This window comes from Camelina sativa, chromosome 16, assembly GCF_000633955.1.
Source record: "Camelina sativa cultivar DH55 chromosome 16, Cs, whole genome shotgun sequence".
NCBI classification, from domain to species: domain Eukaryota; kingdom Viridiplantae; phylum Streptophyta; class Magnoliopsida; order Brassicales; family Brassicaceae; genus Camelina; species Camelina sativa.
In genome coordinates, this window is record NC_025700.1 from 381,897 (window position 1) to 394,617 (window position 12,721).

Consider the following 12,721-nt stretch of genomic DNA (forward strand, 5'->3'; position numbering starts at 1 on the left):
TGCGCTTTGCTCTTTGTAAATGCTGTAATGCTTACTCTCTTACCTTATTTCCTACTCTCAGTCTCAGAGTGGCAACGCAGCTTCGTCTAGTGTTCCTAAAAAGGCGAAATCTGGGCTTACTTCTTCTGGAAACCCCAAAAAATCAATGAAATCCAAGAAACCCAATTCTAGTTCCAGACAGGAATCTGCATCCAAGAAACCGGGTGTCTTCAGTAAACAGAACTCTCTGAAGCTTCGGATAAAGATGGTATCAGATGGTTTATCCACAGAAAAGAATGCTGCTGCGATATACAGTGGCCTTGGACTCGATGTCTCACCTTCTTTGTCATTAGATAATAATAGTCTTTCAGGCAGTGAAGGGATGAATGGGGAACCTCAAGGTTTTTCTCCTATGGAGTCTCCCACCAGTATTCTTAATGTGAGTTTGCTTTGTTACACCAATACTGAAACAGTCTCCTTTGTATGCTTATCGTGCTGATATGTTCGTATATGCAGGTGATGACTTCCTTTCCTGCGGATCATTGTCATTTGCTATCTCCTCTCTCTGATGATCTGATTCGATTCGTTGAAAGGGAAAAATCAGAAAAGGAATATAAGTATATATCTCCACCCAGGCTTTTCAATGAGAGTTCTTATGGTATGGCGAACGGTTTGGAACCTCAGAAGGCTGGAGAGAAACCATCAGTGGAGAAGAAGAAAAAGGTTGTGGAGAGGAGCAGTTTTTCTGCGGAGATGAATGTTCGCAGTAAGAAGGGCCTGTTCGATGGAACTGATACCACTGTCAAGGAGTCAATGGAAACAAACACATCATATCCTACTGCTGCGGAAAGAGAAACAGCCAGTAGTAAATTATTTGATGCATCCAAGGAAAACTACAATGGCACTGCTAGGGGCGAAATGGTGGGTGATGGCGACAGAAGATTGTGGGGTCTAAATAGCCATAAAGATCTTGGGACGCATCATGAGAATCCAAAGACAAGTTCTACTGGAAGTGTTCGGGAAGACAAAAAGACTAAATTTGGTGACGATGATGCTTCAGGATACCCAAGGAAAGTTGGCAAATACAAAGGAAGCAAGGCTTCTGAATTAGTCAAAAAGGAACTGAGTGCTTCAAAGCCGAAAAGTGGTCATAAGGTGGAGCCAGAACATCCTTTGAGAAAGCTGAAGTATGATAGGACAGATCAGGAGCCACAGTCTTCATCAAAGTTCAAGGAACAGCAAAGCTCTGTCGTTTTTGAGACTAAGATGAATGGTCAAGCTGAGAAGAAGGAAGTGGCAGCCTTGAAACCACAAAAAGATGGCAAAAAAGCAGAGGACACTTACAAAGACTTTTTTGGAGACATAGGGGACTCTGAAGAAGAAGAGGAACAGAATTGTTCATTTGCAGTAAAAGATAGTCGGATGTCAGAAAAGGGACTTCCGGCCTTAGAAGATATGCCTGAAAAATCAAGCTTCCCGCTGGCAGAATCTATGAATGTTGGTCCTGAGCCAGTATTGAGAACACTTGGTTCTGATGCTTCTCTTCCGAAAGCAAATCCGGAGATCGTACAAGAACCCTTGTATTGGGTTGCTTGTGACAAATGTGAAACCTGGCGGCTTCTTCCTTTTGGCGTCGTCCCAGAAGACCTTCCTGAGAAATGGATGTGCACAATGCTTAATTGGCTGTGAGTTTTTTTTCTTTCTCTTTTATTGGTCCTATTATTTTGTCGGTGTGATATATGAGGTGATCTGTTTTTGGTCCTACTTTTTTTCGGAATGAGGAACTAAGAAAAGTTGAATCTCTTTATAATAACGTGCTTTAGGCCTGGACTGAACTATTGCAATGTTCCTGAAGAAGAAACAACGAAAGCTCTGTATGCAATGTATCAGATCCCTTACCCTGAGAGTCAGGCTCCAATGCAGAGTAACCCCAGTGGCCCTAAGCTTCAGTTTAACCAGGGAGATGACAACACAAAGAAGAAGAAAAAGGGTTTCAGAAAGATAGATAATGGAAGGGATAAAGAAGGTTCTCGAACTGCAGAAACTAACAAGGCCATCCATATATCGGCAAGAAATGGTATTCAAAATTCGCATGGACTTAGCGATTTGGCCGAGGATGCGAGGCAAATAAAGAAACAGAAAGAGAAAGGAAAAACAGTGGATCACCACTCTGATGAGTCGAAAACCTTGAAGGTGAATAACAAAAGAAAAACAGATCTAGAGAGTTCTAAGCTGTCCAAAAAAATGAAGATTGAAAGTTTTCTGTTTCCTGATGAACCTGAACATGGAAATGGACGTCCTACCTCGAGTAGCGGTGTCCCTGTCACTTCAGCAGATATAAAGCCCAAGCCTCGAGTCTCCTCCAAAATGCCAAAAGAGGAAGGAGGGGCGTCAGACACGGGAAATAGCAATAGCACTGGGGGAATTAAGAAGAGGAAAGTGAGAGAAAGCCATGGTTCTAGGATCTACAGTGAGGACGAAAATCATGAGCGAAAGAAAGCTCGAGTTCGTAATGAAGAAAGAGAGCCTAGTTACTCTCAAGGAAATGGGAAGTTGGAAAAGAAAAATAGAAATAATTTGAAAAGAGAGTATGGACATGTTCAGAACTCAATCGCAGCCACCTCAAGTTCTTCTAAGATTTCTGATTCTCATAAACCCAGGAACAGCTCCCAGGAAGCTAAATGTTCGCCTGTTGAGTCGGTGTCTTCCTCACCTATGAGGATTTCCAACCCCGAGAAAGGTATATCTGCGAGAAAGAAGAAAGAAGAATCTGATGATGCTAACGTCGTTGCAGCAGGTAGTTTCAGAAGATTCTCAGATGCTGAAGGTGAAGATGGTGGTGGGAGTGATAGATCGCAAACGCGGATGAAGGACAAACATGGATCCCATGAGTCTTCCGTGCTTGATGGTTGGGATGATAAAGGATCTTTGAAAACCAAAGAGCGCGTTGATTCTTCTCTCGATGCTAATTATGAGAATGGTGGCCACAAGGATATACCTCGAAAACTGGATCATATTGTTGGTGAAGGAAAGCAGTCTAGCGATCATCATCGACGTAGCAATGATTCATTGGCAAAGAAGTCAGGAAAAGGTTCATCTTCTCGGTCCAAAGACAAGAACCAAAGCATTAGGTCTGATTTACGGGATGGTCCGAGACATATTGAAAAGAAAATATATGATGGTAGTCCTGACAGTAGAGCAGATATGGTCGTGAGACCAAACATTCCAAAACCTTACGACTCCGAAAGAGTATCAGAAAGGGGTAATAGAGATAGAGCAGATTTAGCTTCTCCATCAAGGCCACCATCCAGAGGTGTCCAAGGGGATTCGTCTATGCTTTCTGTCCGTAAGAAAGTCGATAAATGCAGCACTTCAGCTGAAAATAATAATATTCAAGCTGATGATGTGACAAAGACAACATCCCAAATAAGAAGGAAAAGTGAGCCTTCTCCAAGCCCCTTACGAAAGGAAGTAACATATGCGCAGGCCGCCCATAATACTTTAAAAGAAGCTAAAGACTTGAAACATACAGCTGACCGTCTCAAGGTTTTCCTCATAATTCAGTTGCAGTGTAATCTCTTTTCTCTTTTGTATTCGCTTCTCATGGTCTTGCTTTTGTTGTTGTTGCAGGGTTCTGTATCAAACCTTGAGCAGATTGAGTTTTACTTCCAAGCTTGCCTTAAGTTTCTTCATGGTTCTTTTCTCTTGGAGATGAGTAGCAACGAGAGTGCTAGACAAGGAGAGACAATGGTCCAATCTATGAAGATTTATAGTAGCACAGCGAATCTTTGCGGGTAATTTACATTTGTGAGGAAAAAGGAAAACATCGTTCATTCCTTCTTTGCCAGTTGTAAACATTAAAATCTTTTTTCGTGATAGATTTTGTGCCCATGAGTATGAGAAGTCTAAAGATATGGGAGCCGCTGCTCTGGCTTACAAATGCATGGAGGTCGCATATATGAGAGTGGTTAATTCCTCCTACACAAGTGCTAATAGATATCGAAATGAATTGCAGACTTCTCTGCAAATGGTTCCGCCAGGTAAGCTAAGTTGGAGATAGCCAAATTAATTAGCCATGTCTTAAAATTCTTTCCCATTATAATGCTCTTGTCACTGCTGTTTAGGTGAGTCTCCTTCATCTTCGGCCTCGGATGTCGATAACGTGAACCATCCAGCAGCAGCAGACCGAGTAGGCACCTCAAGGGGCATCAGTTCTCCTTTAGTTGCTGGGAACCACGTCATTTCTGCGCAAAACCGCTCTAATATTTTACGTTTGCTTCAATTTGTAAGTGTATTAATGCCCCTTGCAAGTTCATCCCCCACAGATTTGTTTGTTAATTGAATGGAAGATGAGTGATTAAAACCAGGAAAGTCATAAACATAGGCCAGTGTGATTAATCTCGGCTACACCCTACTGTTTGTAGGCTCAGGACGTAAATCTGGCAATGGATGCCTCAAGGAAATCACGTGTGGCACTAGCAGCTTGTATTGAAAACTTGGGGGAGGCCCGACAACAAGGAGAGGGTATTCTATCCATTAAAAGCGCGCTTGATTATAACTTTCAAGATGTGGAGGGACTGCTACGTTTAGTGAAGCTTGCAATGAAGGCCAATGACCGGTGAAAGACAGAGAAAATGAAGCAACTTATTTGCAAAAACTGAGAAGGGGCAAAGTTCTGATAAAAAGTCACTGCTGCCTTGCTGCTCTGGGTCCATTTCCATTCATTCACAAACGGCATTTCAGGATTTTCTTTGGATCCGGTAGTCATTTGTACAAACAAAAGAAGAGTTAAGTTGACAGAGTCCGCTTTGAAGACGTTTCTGGTAGACCAAGGAAGGATCTTGGCATTTGACTTATTCAGATGCTTCTCTTATTCTACCGAGGAAAAATCACGAAGGCAACATCATAACAAGCTTCCTTCCCAACGAATTACGCAGGAACCATGTATGGATTATACAGAGCAATGAAGATGTAACTTCTGGTACTGGATTTTCTATTTCCATGACAGTGAAAGATAGTTCTCCCAGTATCAGGTCAGTCATGGATACATCAATTGCAATATCTTTTTGGTTCAGTAAGTTCTTCTTCTGTCTGTGCTAATCTAATTTGGATGTGTTTCTGCAGATCTTAAACTGTTCTCATTCTAAATAAGCCCTGTAGGGTATTTACAAAGAAAAGATATAATAAGATTACAAGATTTGGAGTTATAGTAGCTTTCCCTGTACTGGGGATAGGCTTTCTAAATTTTAGGAGGTACGAAAGAGTTTCATCTATTCTTTTGCCATTTTTTTGAAATGATCTTATATTTATTTACTCAAACTCAACTCTGATGTTCGTTTGTTGCTCTTTCTCTTGGCAATGTTGTCTTTTTTTTTTTGTTTGTAGATAATGAAAGTATAAGTTACAAATAGAGTTTTGCCGTCTTTCTCTGCCGGAGGAGCTTTCTCAGTCACTGGCAACTTCCCGAACTGATTTTCAGGTGAAGTTTTCTGGCAAAGTTCTGAAATAGGCTTTTTGGTTCTTGTAGCTAAAACAATGCGTTTGTTTTTGACTGGAAATTCTCGACTGAGTGTATATGTATGTATGCCTCCTCTGTTTTCAGTGGCGTTAATGTATAAATTGCACATTGTTCATCAAATATGATGGATATTTATCTCAATATAGAAAACTTATATGAGTGGGAATTTTACAATCCTTTTGATCATACACTAGATATTCTTTCTAGTTTCGTCTAACATCCAAAATTCAGTAATGTGTGTATTATTTAATCCAAACCAAACATTGGTGCCATTGTATCACCAAAAATCTCTGCAAGAGCAAGACCCGTCATTAAAATGGTGAAATCTGTTACAGTCTCTCACAACAATTTCTCTACTATAAAGCTTCGAGATCATCTTCATCACAAGATGACAATCTCCACATATTCTGAGGTTCTTGATGATTCTCACTGGAGTTCCATGCCTTGTCTTCATCAAGCAGAACGCAATTGCCAGTTTCTCACTGTGGTAAGACAAAACCATCTCTTTACCTTCCTCGTCAAGATCAAGTAAAACCTCTTTGATGTCTGAAACATATCCAGCTTCTCTTAGCCTGTGCATTATCTCATTGAGCATAGCGTAGATCTTTTCGCTCTCTTTGTGAGACTCGTCTCCTACAACAAACTCGTGAATCACTCCCTCTACTTCAACAGAGCTACATCCTGGAACTTTTTTAATGCCCTTTACCTGTAGAGAGAATCTGTAGTTACTTCAGAAACTGTTTGTAACAGTATTTAGCAAAGAGTTAAGGAGTGAGGACTATTTTTGGCTTGCCTCCATCTCGTGTCTAGTACGCTTAACTTCTATCCACCTCCCTGTTTTGGCGTAGACGTTAGAAAGAAGCACATAGGCTCCACTGTTCATAGGATCTAGCTGGATGATTCGCTTGAGTGCAGCTTCACAAGTCTTGATATCCCCAAGCATTCTCGATCCGCTTAAGAGAGACCCCCAAATGAGTACATCAGGCTCCATAGGCATAGACGCTATAAAGCTCTCTGCTTCTTCAATCAAACCAGCTCTTCCGTAGAGATCGACCATACAACCATAATGCTGGATTGATGGAGTGATACCAAATTTCTCAGTCATCATAGTAAAGTAAGATTCTCCTTCGTTTACTAGACCTTGATGTACACAAGCACCGAGAATGCCCACAAATGTGACAGAGTTTGGGTTTATGGTGTTGTTACCCGTGGCCATCTCAGAGAAGAGTTGGAAGCACTCATCTGTGAGACCGTACATAGCTAAGCAACATATCATAGCACTGTAAGCTTGGACGTCTTTCTTGGACCCCAAGGCACTGAAAACCCTTTTCGCTCTCTCGAGGCTTCCACATTTGGCGTACATATCAATGAGAGCTGTGCCTAAGACAACGTCGATCTCCACTTGGTATTTATCGATATAAGCGTGAACCCATTTCCCTTGCTGGAGCGCACCCAGTCGCCCACAAGCCGAGAGCACAGTGGACAATGTAAACTCGTTGGGCTTGACGACGAAAGCTTCGTTTGGTTTAGGTAATTGCATCTCTCGGAACAGATGAAGCGCTTCTTTGTATTTCCCACAGGTAAAGTAGCCGTTAATCAAACAGCTCCAGGAGATGACGTTTCTCTCAGGCATTTCATCGAACAGCTTCCGCGCATCATCGAACAGCTTCCGCGCATCATCGACCAACCCGGCTTTGGCATAGGCATTAACCAGCGAGTTCCACGCCGGTAAATCCCTCGAGACAGACTCATCAAAAACTCGCTGAGCTGAAGTCAAGTCGCCACAAGAAGAATACATATTGAGCAGAGAAGTTCGTACAAAGGGGTCTTGATCAAGTCCAAAGAGAAGAATCTGAGCATGAGTTCGGTGTCCAAGAGGGAGGTGAATAGGATTGTTAAAGGAAGGGAGAAGAAACGGAAAAGTGTGAAAATCAGGTCTGACGCAATGGTTGCGCATACGGAGGTAGACTGAGATCGGAGAATGTCGTGGAGGCGGCGAAACATTCTGAACAATGGCACGAATGATGATGTTCCATACGAAAGATTCAAGCTTTAGATTGCGAATGTGAAAAATCGGATTTGTATAAGCTATAATTATTGCCTTGCTCATATCGTCTCAACTCAAACGAGAGAGAGAGTATCAGAAATCGATTTTTAAATATCAAAACGGTTCTTGACAAAACCGAACTAAACCGGTATTTTAATTTGCAATAATGGGTTTCTCAAAACAAAAACAAAAAAAAGGGTTTTGTTCTAATTTGGGAGAGAGGAGATGGAGGAAGAGTTGCTCTCCGCCGTGCCTTGCTCTTCCCTCGCCGTCGAATCAGTTATCCGTGTCGCGACGGTAATTAATACTTATATATACATTTGGAGTCATGTTTATGTGTGTGTGTGTATACATGTCTGAGATATTCAGCAGATTTTTTTTATTTTTATTTTGATGAAGCTCAGGCCGGTGGATTATATGGGTTTTGCGCCGGACCTCGTGACGCACGTAAAATAGGTATTGACATTTGCTTTTCATTGATTCAAATTATTCATCTCTTGAGTGACTTGTTGCTGATTTGCTTTCGCCAGGTTTAAGCGGCGTATCTCAGGCTTCCTATGTGGTAATAATCTAGTCTCTCTTGCTTCTTTATTTTTCCGGTTGGTTGCTGAGAACTTGAGCAATCATCTCAGAAGATTAATCTAGCTTGTGCTCTGACTTTTATAGGCCAAATCCATTGGCAGATTCGGATTTCAGTGCGGTAATTTGCTTCTTTTATCTCTGTGTGTGTGTTTTTTTTTACACTGCAGATTAATAATTTAGTATTGTAAGTAACATTAGGCCTTGATACTCTTCTTGTCACTAGAATGCTGCATATGCTTCTTCTTTTTGAAAGATCATGATGATCTATGTGATATAATCTTAGCTCTAAGTTTTTGGATTAGTTGCTTGATCTGCTTCTCAGTTCCACTTTGTTCCGAATTCTTGAATTAGTGATTGCTTCTCATCTTTAGTGTAGTGATTGCTTCTCATCAGTTTCACTTTGTTTTTTTCGTTTTTTAGGTCTTGTAAGTGGTGTTTTTACTATGACCCATTGTGGGCTTCAAAGATATCGAGGCAAGAGTGATTGGGTGAATGCTTTGGTTGGAGGAGCTGTGGCTGGAGCAGCTGTTGCTATTAGCACAAGAAACTGGGCTCATGTTGTTGGCACCGCTGGACTCGTGTCTGCTTTTAGTGTTTTAGCTAATAGCACCAGGACAGAGCCTAAACAACACTAACTTAAAGGTGATTACAACAATTGGATTGTATCTATTTCGCTCTCTTCCTGAACGTGAGTGTAATTGGCTCCTCAGATCAGATTCCTTCTGATGCAGCCATAGACTAGTCACTGGATATTGAAACTATTTGTAATGCGCGACTGTTGGTTTTTGTTGCTTTCAGGTCTCTCAGACAAGTCCATTGATCAAGACACCTGTGTCTTGGGTATTGGAACGTGGAAGATCATACCGTGACTCTCTAGTTCACTCGAATTTAGGTGACTGAACCAGTGGAGGAATGAATGTTAGGGCTTTTCTATGTACCGCAATTTTGGTCTTGCCTCTCTGTTCTACAATGAAACACACCAAGTCTCTGTCAAACCCAAAACCGCATTTGCATTAGTTGCTGATTAAGTGTGCAATAGACTGAATAGTGTATACTGTTTTGCAAAGATATTTTGGTCATAAAAATAAAACTGATTTTTAACAGCCATTTTTAGCTGAATTGTATGTGTAAATTTAAAGTATTCAGAATCTAAATGTATTTTCTTCTAATTATTTGATAGCTTTTTGATGTTCGTATAATCACAATAATATTTAGGTGAAAATAAAATAAAATTACAATAATGTTACGAATTGAAGGTTTATAGTTCTTGTAGTTGTAACAAAAGATGACAAATCATTGAATTTGTTTTAAAATTAAGAGCTTAGAAAAGGTCATAAAATAAATTTATACGCTAAAAAAATTCTTCGCGTCGAGAAAAAGTAATTTACATTTTTTTAACCTTTGAGAAAGAGAGTGTCCAAAAGTGTAATTTAGCATAAATATATATAGGCTTTGAGGCAGCCAGGCCCCTTTATAAATAGAGTGTGATAACCCAAAACCCTAATTTCAGTGCTTTGCCGCTCTTCACCTCAGCCGTCTCTACCTCCAGAAGAAGAAATCGACAACTATGGTACGCCGATTCACTCCATTTTCAGCTTTCACTTCCGTTGTCGTTTGTTACATTTCGTTTGCTTTAGATCTATATGTCTCTTCGTTTCCTTTGAATCGTCATTTCTTCTTTCATAAATCTGGATTAAACTACTACTTGATTTCCCTGGAGACTGTAGCATAGATTAAGGGTGCGCTGGCTTAGTTTTGATTTCTCTAGTTTTTATTGTGGAACGCATCGAATTAGTCTCTCTTCTTCTACACACTATGATGTAGTGAGTCCTGTTTCTGATATGCTTATTTGCGTTTGTTTATGCGATGTTAGGCACCCAAAAGGGGAGTGAAAGTTGCTACCAAGAAGAAGCCGGTAAGCATTATCATTGTCTATTCTTCTCGTAATGTATCAGTTTTCGTTCGGTGGGTGGGTTCTGATTAGGTTTTGTGGTGTTTTTTTTATTTTAGGAGAAAGTTACCAACCCATTGTTTGAGAGACGTCCCAAGCAATTTGGTATTGGTGGTGCTTTGCCTCCTAAGAAGGATCTTACTCGCTACATCAAATGGCCTAAATCCATCCGTCTTCAAAGGCAGAAGCGTATCCTTAAGCAGAGGTTGAAGGTTCCCCCGGCTCTTAACCAGTTCACCAAGACTCTTGATAAGAATCTCGGTAAAAAGTCCATTTTGATTCCCATCTTGAGCAACTTGCTTTGTTATTTGTTATTAGAGACCCATGTGTTTGGTTCTTCTCTTTGGTTTTTTTGATGATCAGTTGGTTAACTTATGTCGTGTATTTGTTTGTTATTGCAGCGACCAATCTCTTCAAGATTCTTCTCAAGTACAGGCCAGAAGACAAAGCTGCAAAGAAAGATCGTCTTTTGAAGAAGGCACAAGCTGAGACCGAAGGAAGGACTTCTGATTCCAAGAAGCCCATTGTTGTGAAGTATGGACTCAACCACGTGACCTACCTCATCGAGCAGAACAAGGCTCAGCTTGTGGTCATTGCTCACGATGTTGACCCAATCGAGTTGGTTGTCTGGTTACCTGCGCTCTGCAGGAAAATGGAAGTCCCTTACTGCATTGTCAAGGGCAAATCTCGTCTTGGAGCGGTAATATAATTTGATATAGTCCCATGGATTCAAACCCCATTAGAAACAGTTTCTCTTTTCTTGACAGCCATTCTGATTAGTGTTCATTTTTTCTTGCTCCTACTTCCAGGTCGTTCACCAGAAGACTGCTGCTGCTTTGTGCTTGACCACTGTCAAGAACGAGGACAAGCTTGAGTTCAGCAAAATCCTCGAGGCCATCAAGGTAAATTAGCTTATGACTTAAGGAATAGTAGAGAAATCCTAAAAAGGGAATAACATATTCTCGTAGAGACTCCAAAGAAATCTTTTTCTAACGTGTGCTTATGTTGTTGGGGGTGGTGAATAGGCAAACTTCAACGACAAGTTCGAGGAGTACAGGAAGAAGTGGGGAGGTGGCATAATGGGATCAAAGTCTCAAGCCAAGACCAAAGCTAAGGAGAGGGTTCTCGCTAAGGAGGCTGCCCAGAGAATGAACTAAGAAGCCATCTCTTTTGTTGGTCGTTGTTATGAAACATAAGATGGTTCTGTTTAGCGATATCCTGAATACCTGTTTTATCTCCTTAACATTTCTGCTCTTATCTTTTTCGGATGTTATTTACACATTTCAGGATTTTATGCAGTTTTGTTTTCGCCTATCTCTGCTTATATTTTATTGAAACTCGTTTTGAAATTAGAACCGTATATTCTTTCTCGGGGTGGTTTGTAATTTTTGCAAGCGATAATTTTGCACAAGTGAGCGACTCATATGGGAATCGTCATCGTGGCTTTACAACTTTTCTTTCACTAATGTTTGATAAACAGATCATTATATTCATTTGAGCAGCAATATGTTTGTTGATATATGTAACGTAAGGTATTTTAGTAGATCTTGGAAATAGATTGAAAAGGCTTCTTGTAGATTTGGGTACCAATGAATGGGCTTCTCTGTCTGATTCGCGCGCCCATCATGTCAAAATGTTTTTCTAATTTTCCACTACAATTAAAGTTATTTATTATTATTCCAAATAAAATTCTTTATTGTAACAACAAAGAAAAAAGAAAAGAAAAAAAAGTATATATAACCGCCTTCGGTCTTCCGTCTAAATCTCTCTCTCTATATATCTTAAACGCATATTCTCTCTCTCTTGATCTCTGATTGAAGCATGACGAAGCTGAGATTCGAATACGAATACGAGGAGGTTTGTTTCTTCTGTCTTTCTTTCTTTGATCGTCTCTCTTGACTATCGAGAGATTCTCTGCTATTACTCTGATAGGTTCGTACGTGTTTTTTACATGTTAAGAGTTATATATGTACACAGGAATACATTAAAAACTCGAGAGGTGTCGAGTTGTACGCTTGCAGATGGGTTCCATCTTCTTCTCCTCGAGCTTTGGTCTTTCTCTGCCATGGTAACTTACTAACTAACTTATATAGGTTGAATCGTCCATTTTTTTTTTAAAAATTTTTTGAGTTAAACTCTCCGAGGCTTTCTCTCTGATTTGGTCGATTCATTATATATTTCCTTCTAACAAAAAAAATAAGAAGAATTGGTCAAATTCAAATATATGTGCAGGTTACGCTATGGAGTGCAGTAGCTTCATGAGAGGTACTCTTTAATTTTTCCTTCTCTCTCTCCCACCCTCTCTCGTTTAATGCTCCTCTGCCACCCCCATACATATAATGATATCTAAAGATTAAAGATACCATACTTAATATAAAAAAGGAAAAAACAAGAGACAATCATTAATTTTTCTAGTGTTTTGTTATAGTGGTATATGCGCCTATATGGCATTGGATAGAGTAATTAATTACTTATCAAATGAGATCGAGATTTTTGTTGTGGTATATTATACATTATCAACCATATTTCTGTTCATTGTATATCTCTGATCTCGCCATCTAATCCCGGATCTAATGTTATGGTAGCAAAGACAAATTAATGATATATACTAATTTTATAATTAAAAAAAAAAAAAAAAAAAGGG

General features: G+C 40.1%; 5 protein-coding genes across 5 annotated transcripts in view; 4 read left to right on the forward strand and 1 right to left on the reverse strand.

Moving 5' to 3' along the window:
* Positions 29–5,656, forward strand: LOC104749033. Its single transcript, XM_019238290.1, has 9 exons — positions 29–418; positions 496–1,664; positions 1,803–3,525; positions 3,610–3,773; positions 3,859–4,019; positions 4,104–4,264; positions 4,404–5,012; positions 5,104–5,232; positions 5,365–5,656. The coding sequence occupies exons 1-7, from the start codon at positions 146–148 to the stop codon at positions 4,599–4,601; spliced, it is 3,849 nt and encodes a 1,282-aa protein (XP_019093835.1). The 5' UTR covers positions 29–145; the 3' UTR covers positions 4,602–5,012; positions 5,104–5,232; positions 5,365–5,656.
* On the reverse strand, positions 5,724–7,692 carry LOC104749032 (pentatricopeptide repeat-containing protein At3g62890-like). Its single transcript, XM_010470608.2, has 2 exons — positions 6,291–7,692; positions 5,724–6,203 (listed from the first exon to the last, which is right to left on the reverse strand). Exons 1-2 carry the CDS (start codon positions 7,605–7,607, stop codon positions 5,775–5,777), a joined length of 1,746 nt encoding a protein of 581 aa, XP_010468910.1. The 5' UTR covers positions 7,608–7,692; the 3' UTR covers positions 5,724–5,774.
* Positions 7,730–9,245, forward strand: LOC104749031 (outer envelope pore protein 16-4, chloroplastic-like). Its single transcript, XM_010470607.1, has 6 exons — positions 7,730–7,841; positions 7,949–8,000; positions 8,075–8,106; positions 8,211–8,244; positions 8,547–8,768; positions 8,925–9,245. The coding sequence occupies exons 1-5, from the start codon at positions 7,770–7,772 to the stop codon at positions 8,759–8,761; spliced, it is 405 nt and encodes a 134-aa protein (XP_010468909.1). The 5' UTR covers positions 7,730–7,769; the 3' UTR covers positions 8,762–8,768; positions 8,925–9,245.
* On the forward strand, positions 9,587–11,447 carry LOC104749034 (60S ribosomal protein L7a-2). The gene is made up of 6 exons (XM_010470610.2): positions 9,587–9,696; positions 10,000–10,041; positions 10,137–10,338; positions 10,479–10,777; positions 10,887–10,979; positions 11,103–11,447. The coding sequence occupies exons 1-6, from the start codon at positions 9,694–9,696 to the stop codon at positions 11,232–11,234; spliced, it is 771 nt and encodes a 256-aa protein (XP_010468912.1). The 5' UTR covers positions 9,587–9,693; the 3' UTR covers positions 11,235–11,447.
* The window catches only part of LOC104749035 (caffeoylshikimate esterase), a 2,919-nt gene continuing 2,021 nt past the window's right edge, over positions 11,824–12,721 (forward strand). The window contains exons 1-3 of the mRNA XM_010470611.1: positions 11,824–11,934; positions 12,055–12,145; positions 12,310–12,342. Of these exons, the coding sequence (XP_010468913.1) occupies positions 11,899–11,934; positions 12,055–12,145; positions 12,310–12,342 (160 nt within the window). The 5' untranslated portion in view covers positions 11,824–11,898. The remainder of the gene's footprint in view (positions 11,935–12,054; positions 12,146–12,309; positions 12,343–12,721) is intronic.

Bases quoted from the DNA above. Each gene is read 5' to 3' on its own strand.
- LOC104749033 (XM_019238290.1), top strand. From the start codon at position 146: ATGAAATCCAAGAAACCCAATTCTAGTTCCAGACAGGAATCTGCATCC. The intron at 1,665-1,802 runs GTGAGTTTTTTT...AACGTGCTTTAG, and splicing joins TGCACAATGCTTAATTGGCT to GCCTGGACTGAACTATTGCA. The intron at 3,774-3,858 runs GTAATTTACATT...TTTTCGTGATAG, and splicing joins AGCACAGCGAATCTTTGCGG to ATTTTGTGCCCATGAGTATG.
- LOC104749032 (XM_010470608.2), bottom strand. From the start codon at position 7,607: ATGAGCAAGGCAATAATTATAGCTTATACAAATCCGATTTTTCACATT. The intron at 6,204-6,290 runs GCAAGCCAAAAA...TTCTCTCTACAG, and splicing joins GTACTAGACACGAGATGGAG to GTAAAGGGCATTAAAAAAGT.
- LOC104749031 (XM_010470607.1), top strand. From the start codon at position 7,770: ATGGAGGAAGAGTTGCTCTCCGCCGTGCCTTGCTCTTCCCTCGCCGTC. The intron at 8,001-8,074 runs GTATTGACATTT...TGCTTTCGCCAG, and splicing joins TCGTGACGCACGTAAAATAG to GTTTAAGCGGCGTATCTCAG. The intron at 8,107-8,210 runs GTAATAATCTAG...TGACTTTTATAG, and splicing joins TATCTCAGGCTTCCTATGTG to GCCAAATCCATTGGCAGATT.
- LOC104749034 (XM_010470610.2), top strand. The intron at 10,339-10,478 runs GTAAAAAGTCCA...TTGTTATTGCAG, and splicing joins GACTCTTGATAAGAATCTCG to CGACCAATCTCTTCAAGATT. The intron at 10,980-11,102 runs GTAAATTAGCTT...GGTGGTGAATAG, and splicing joins AAATCCTCGAGGCCATCAAG to GCAAACTTCAACGACAAGTT.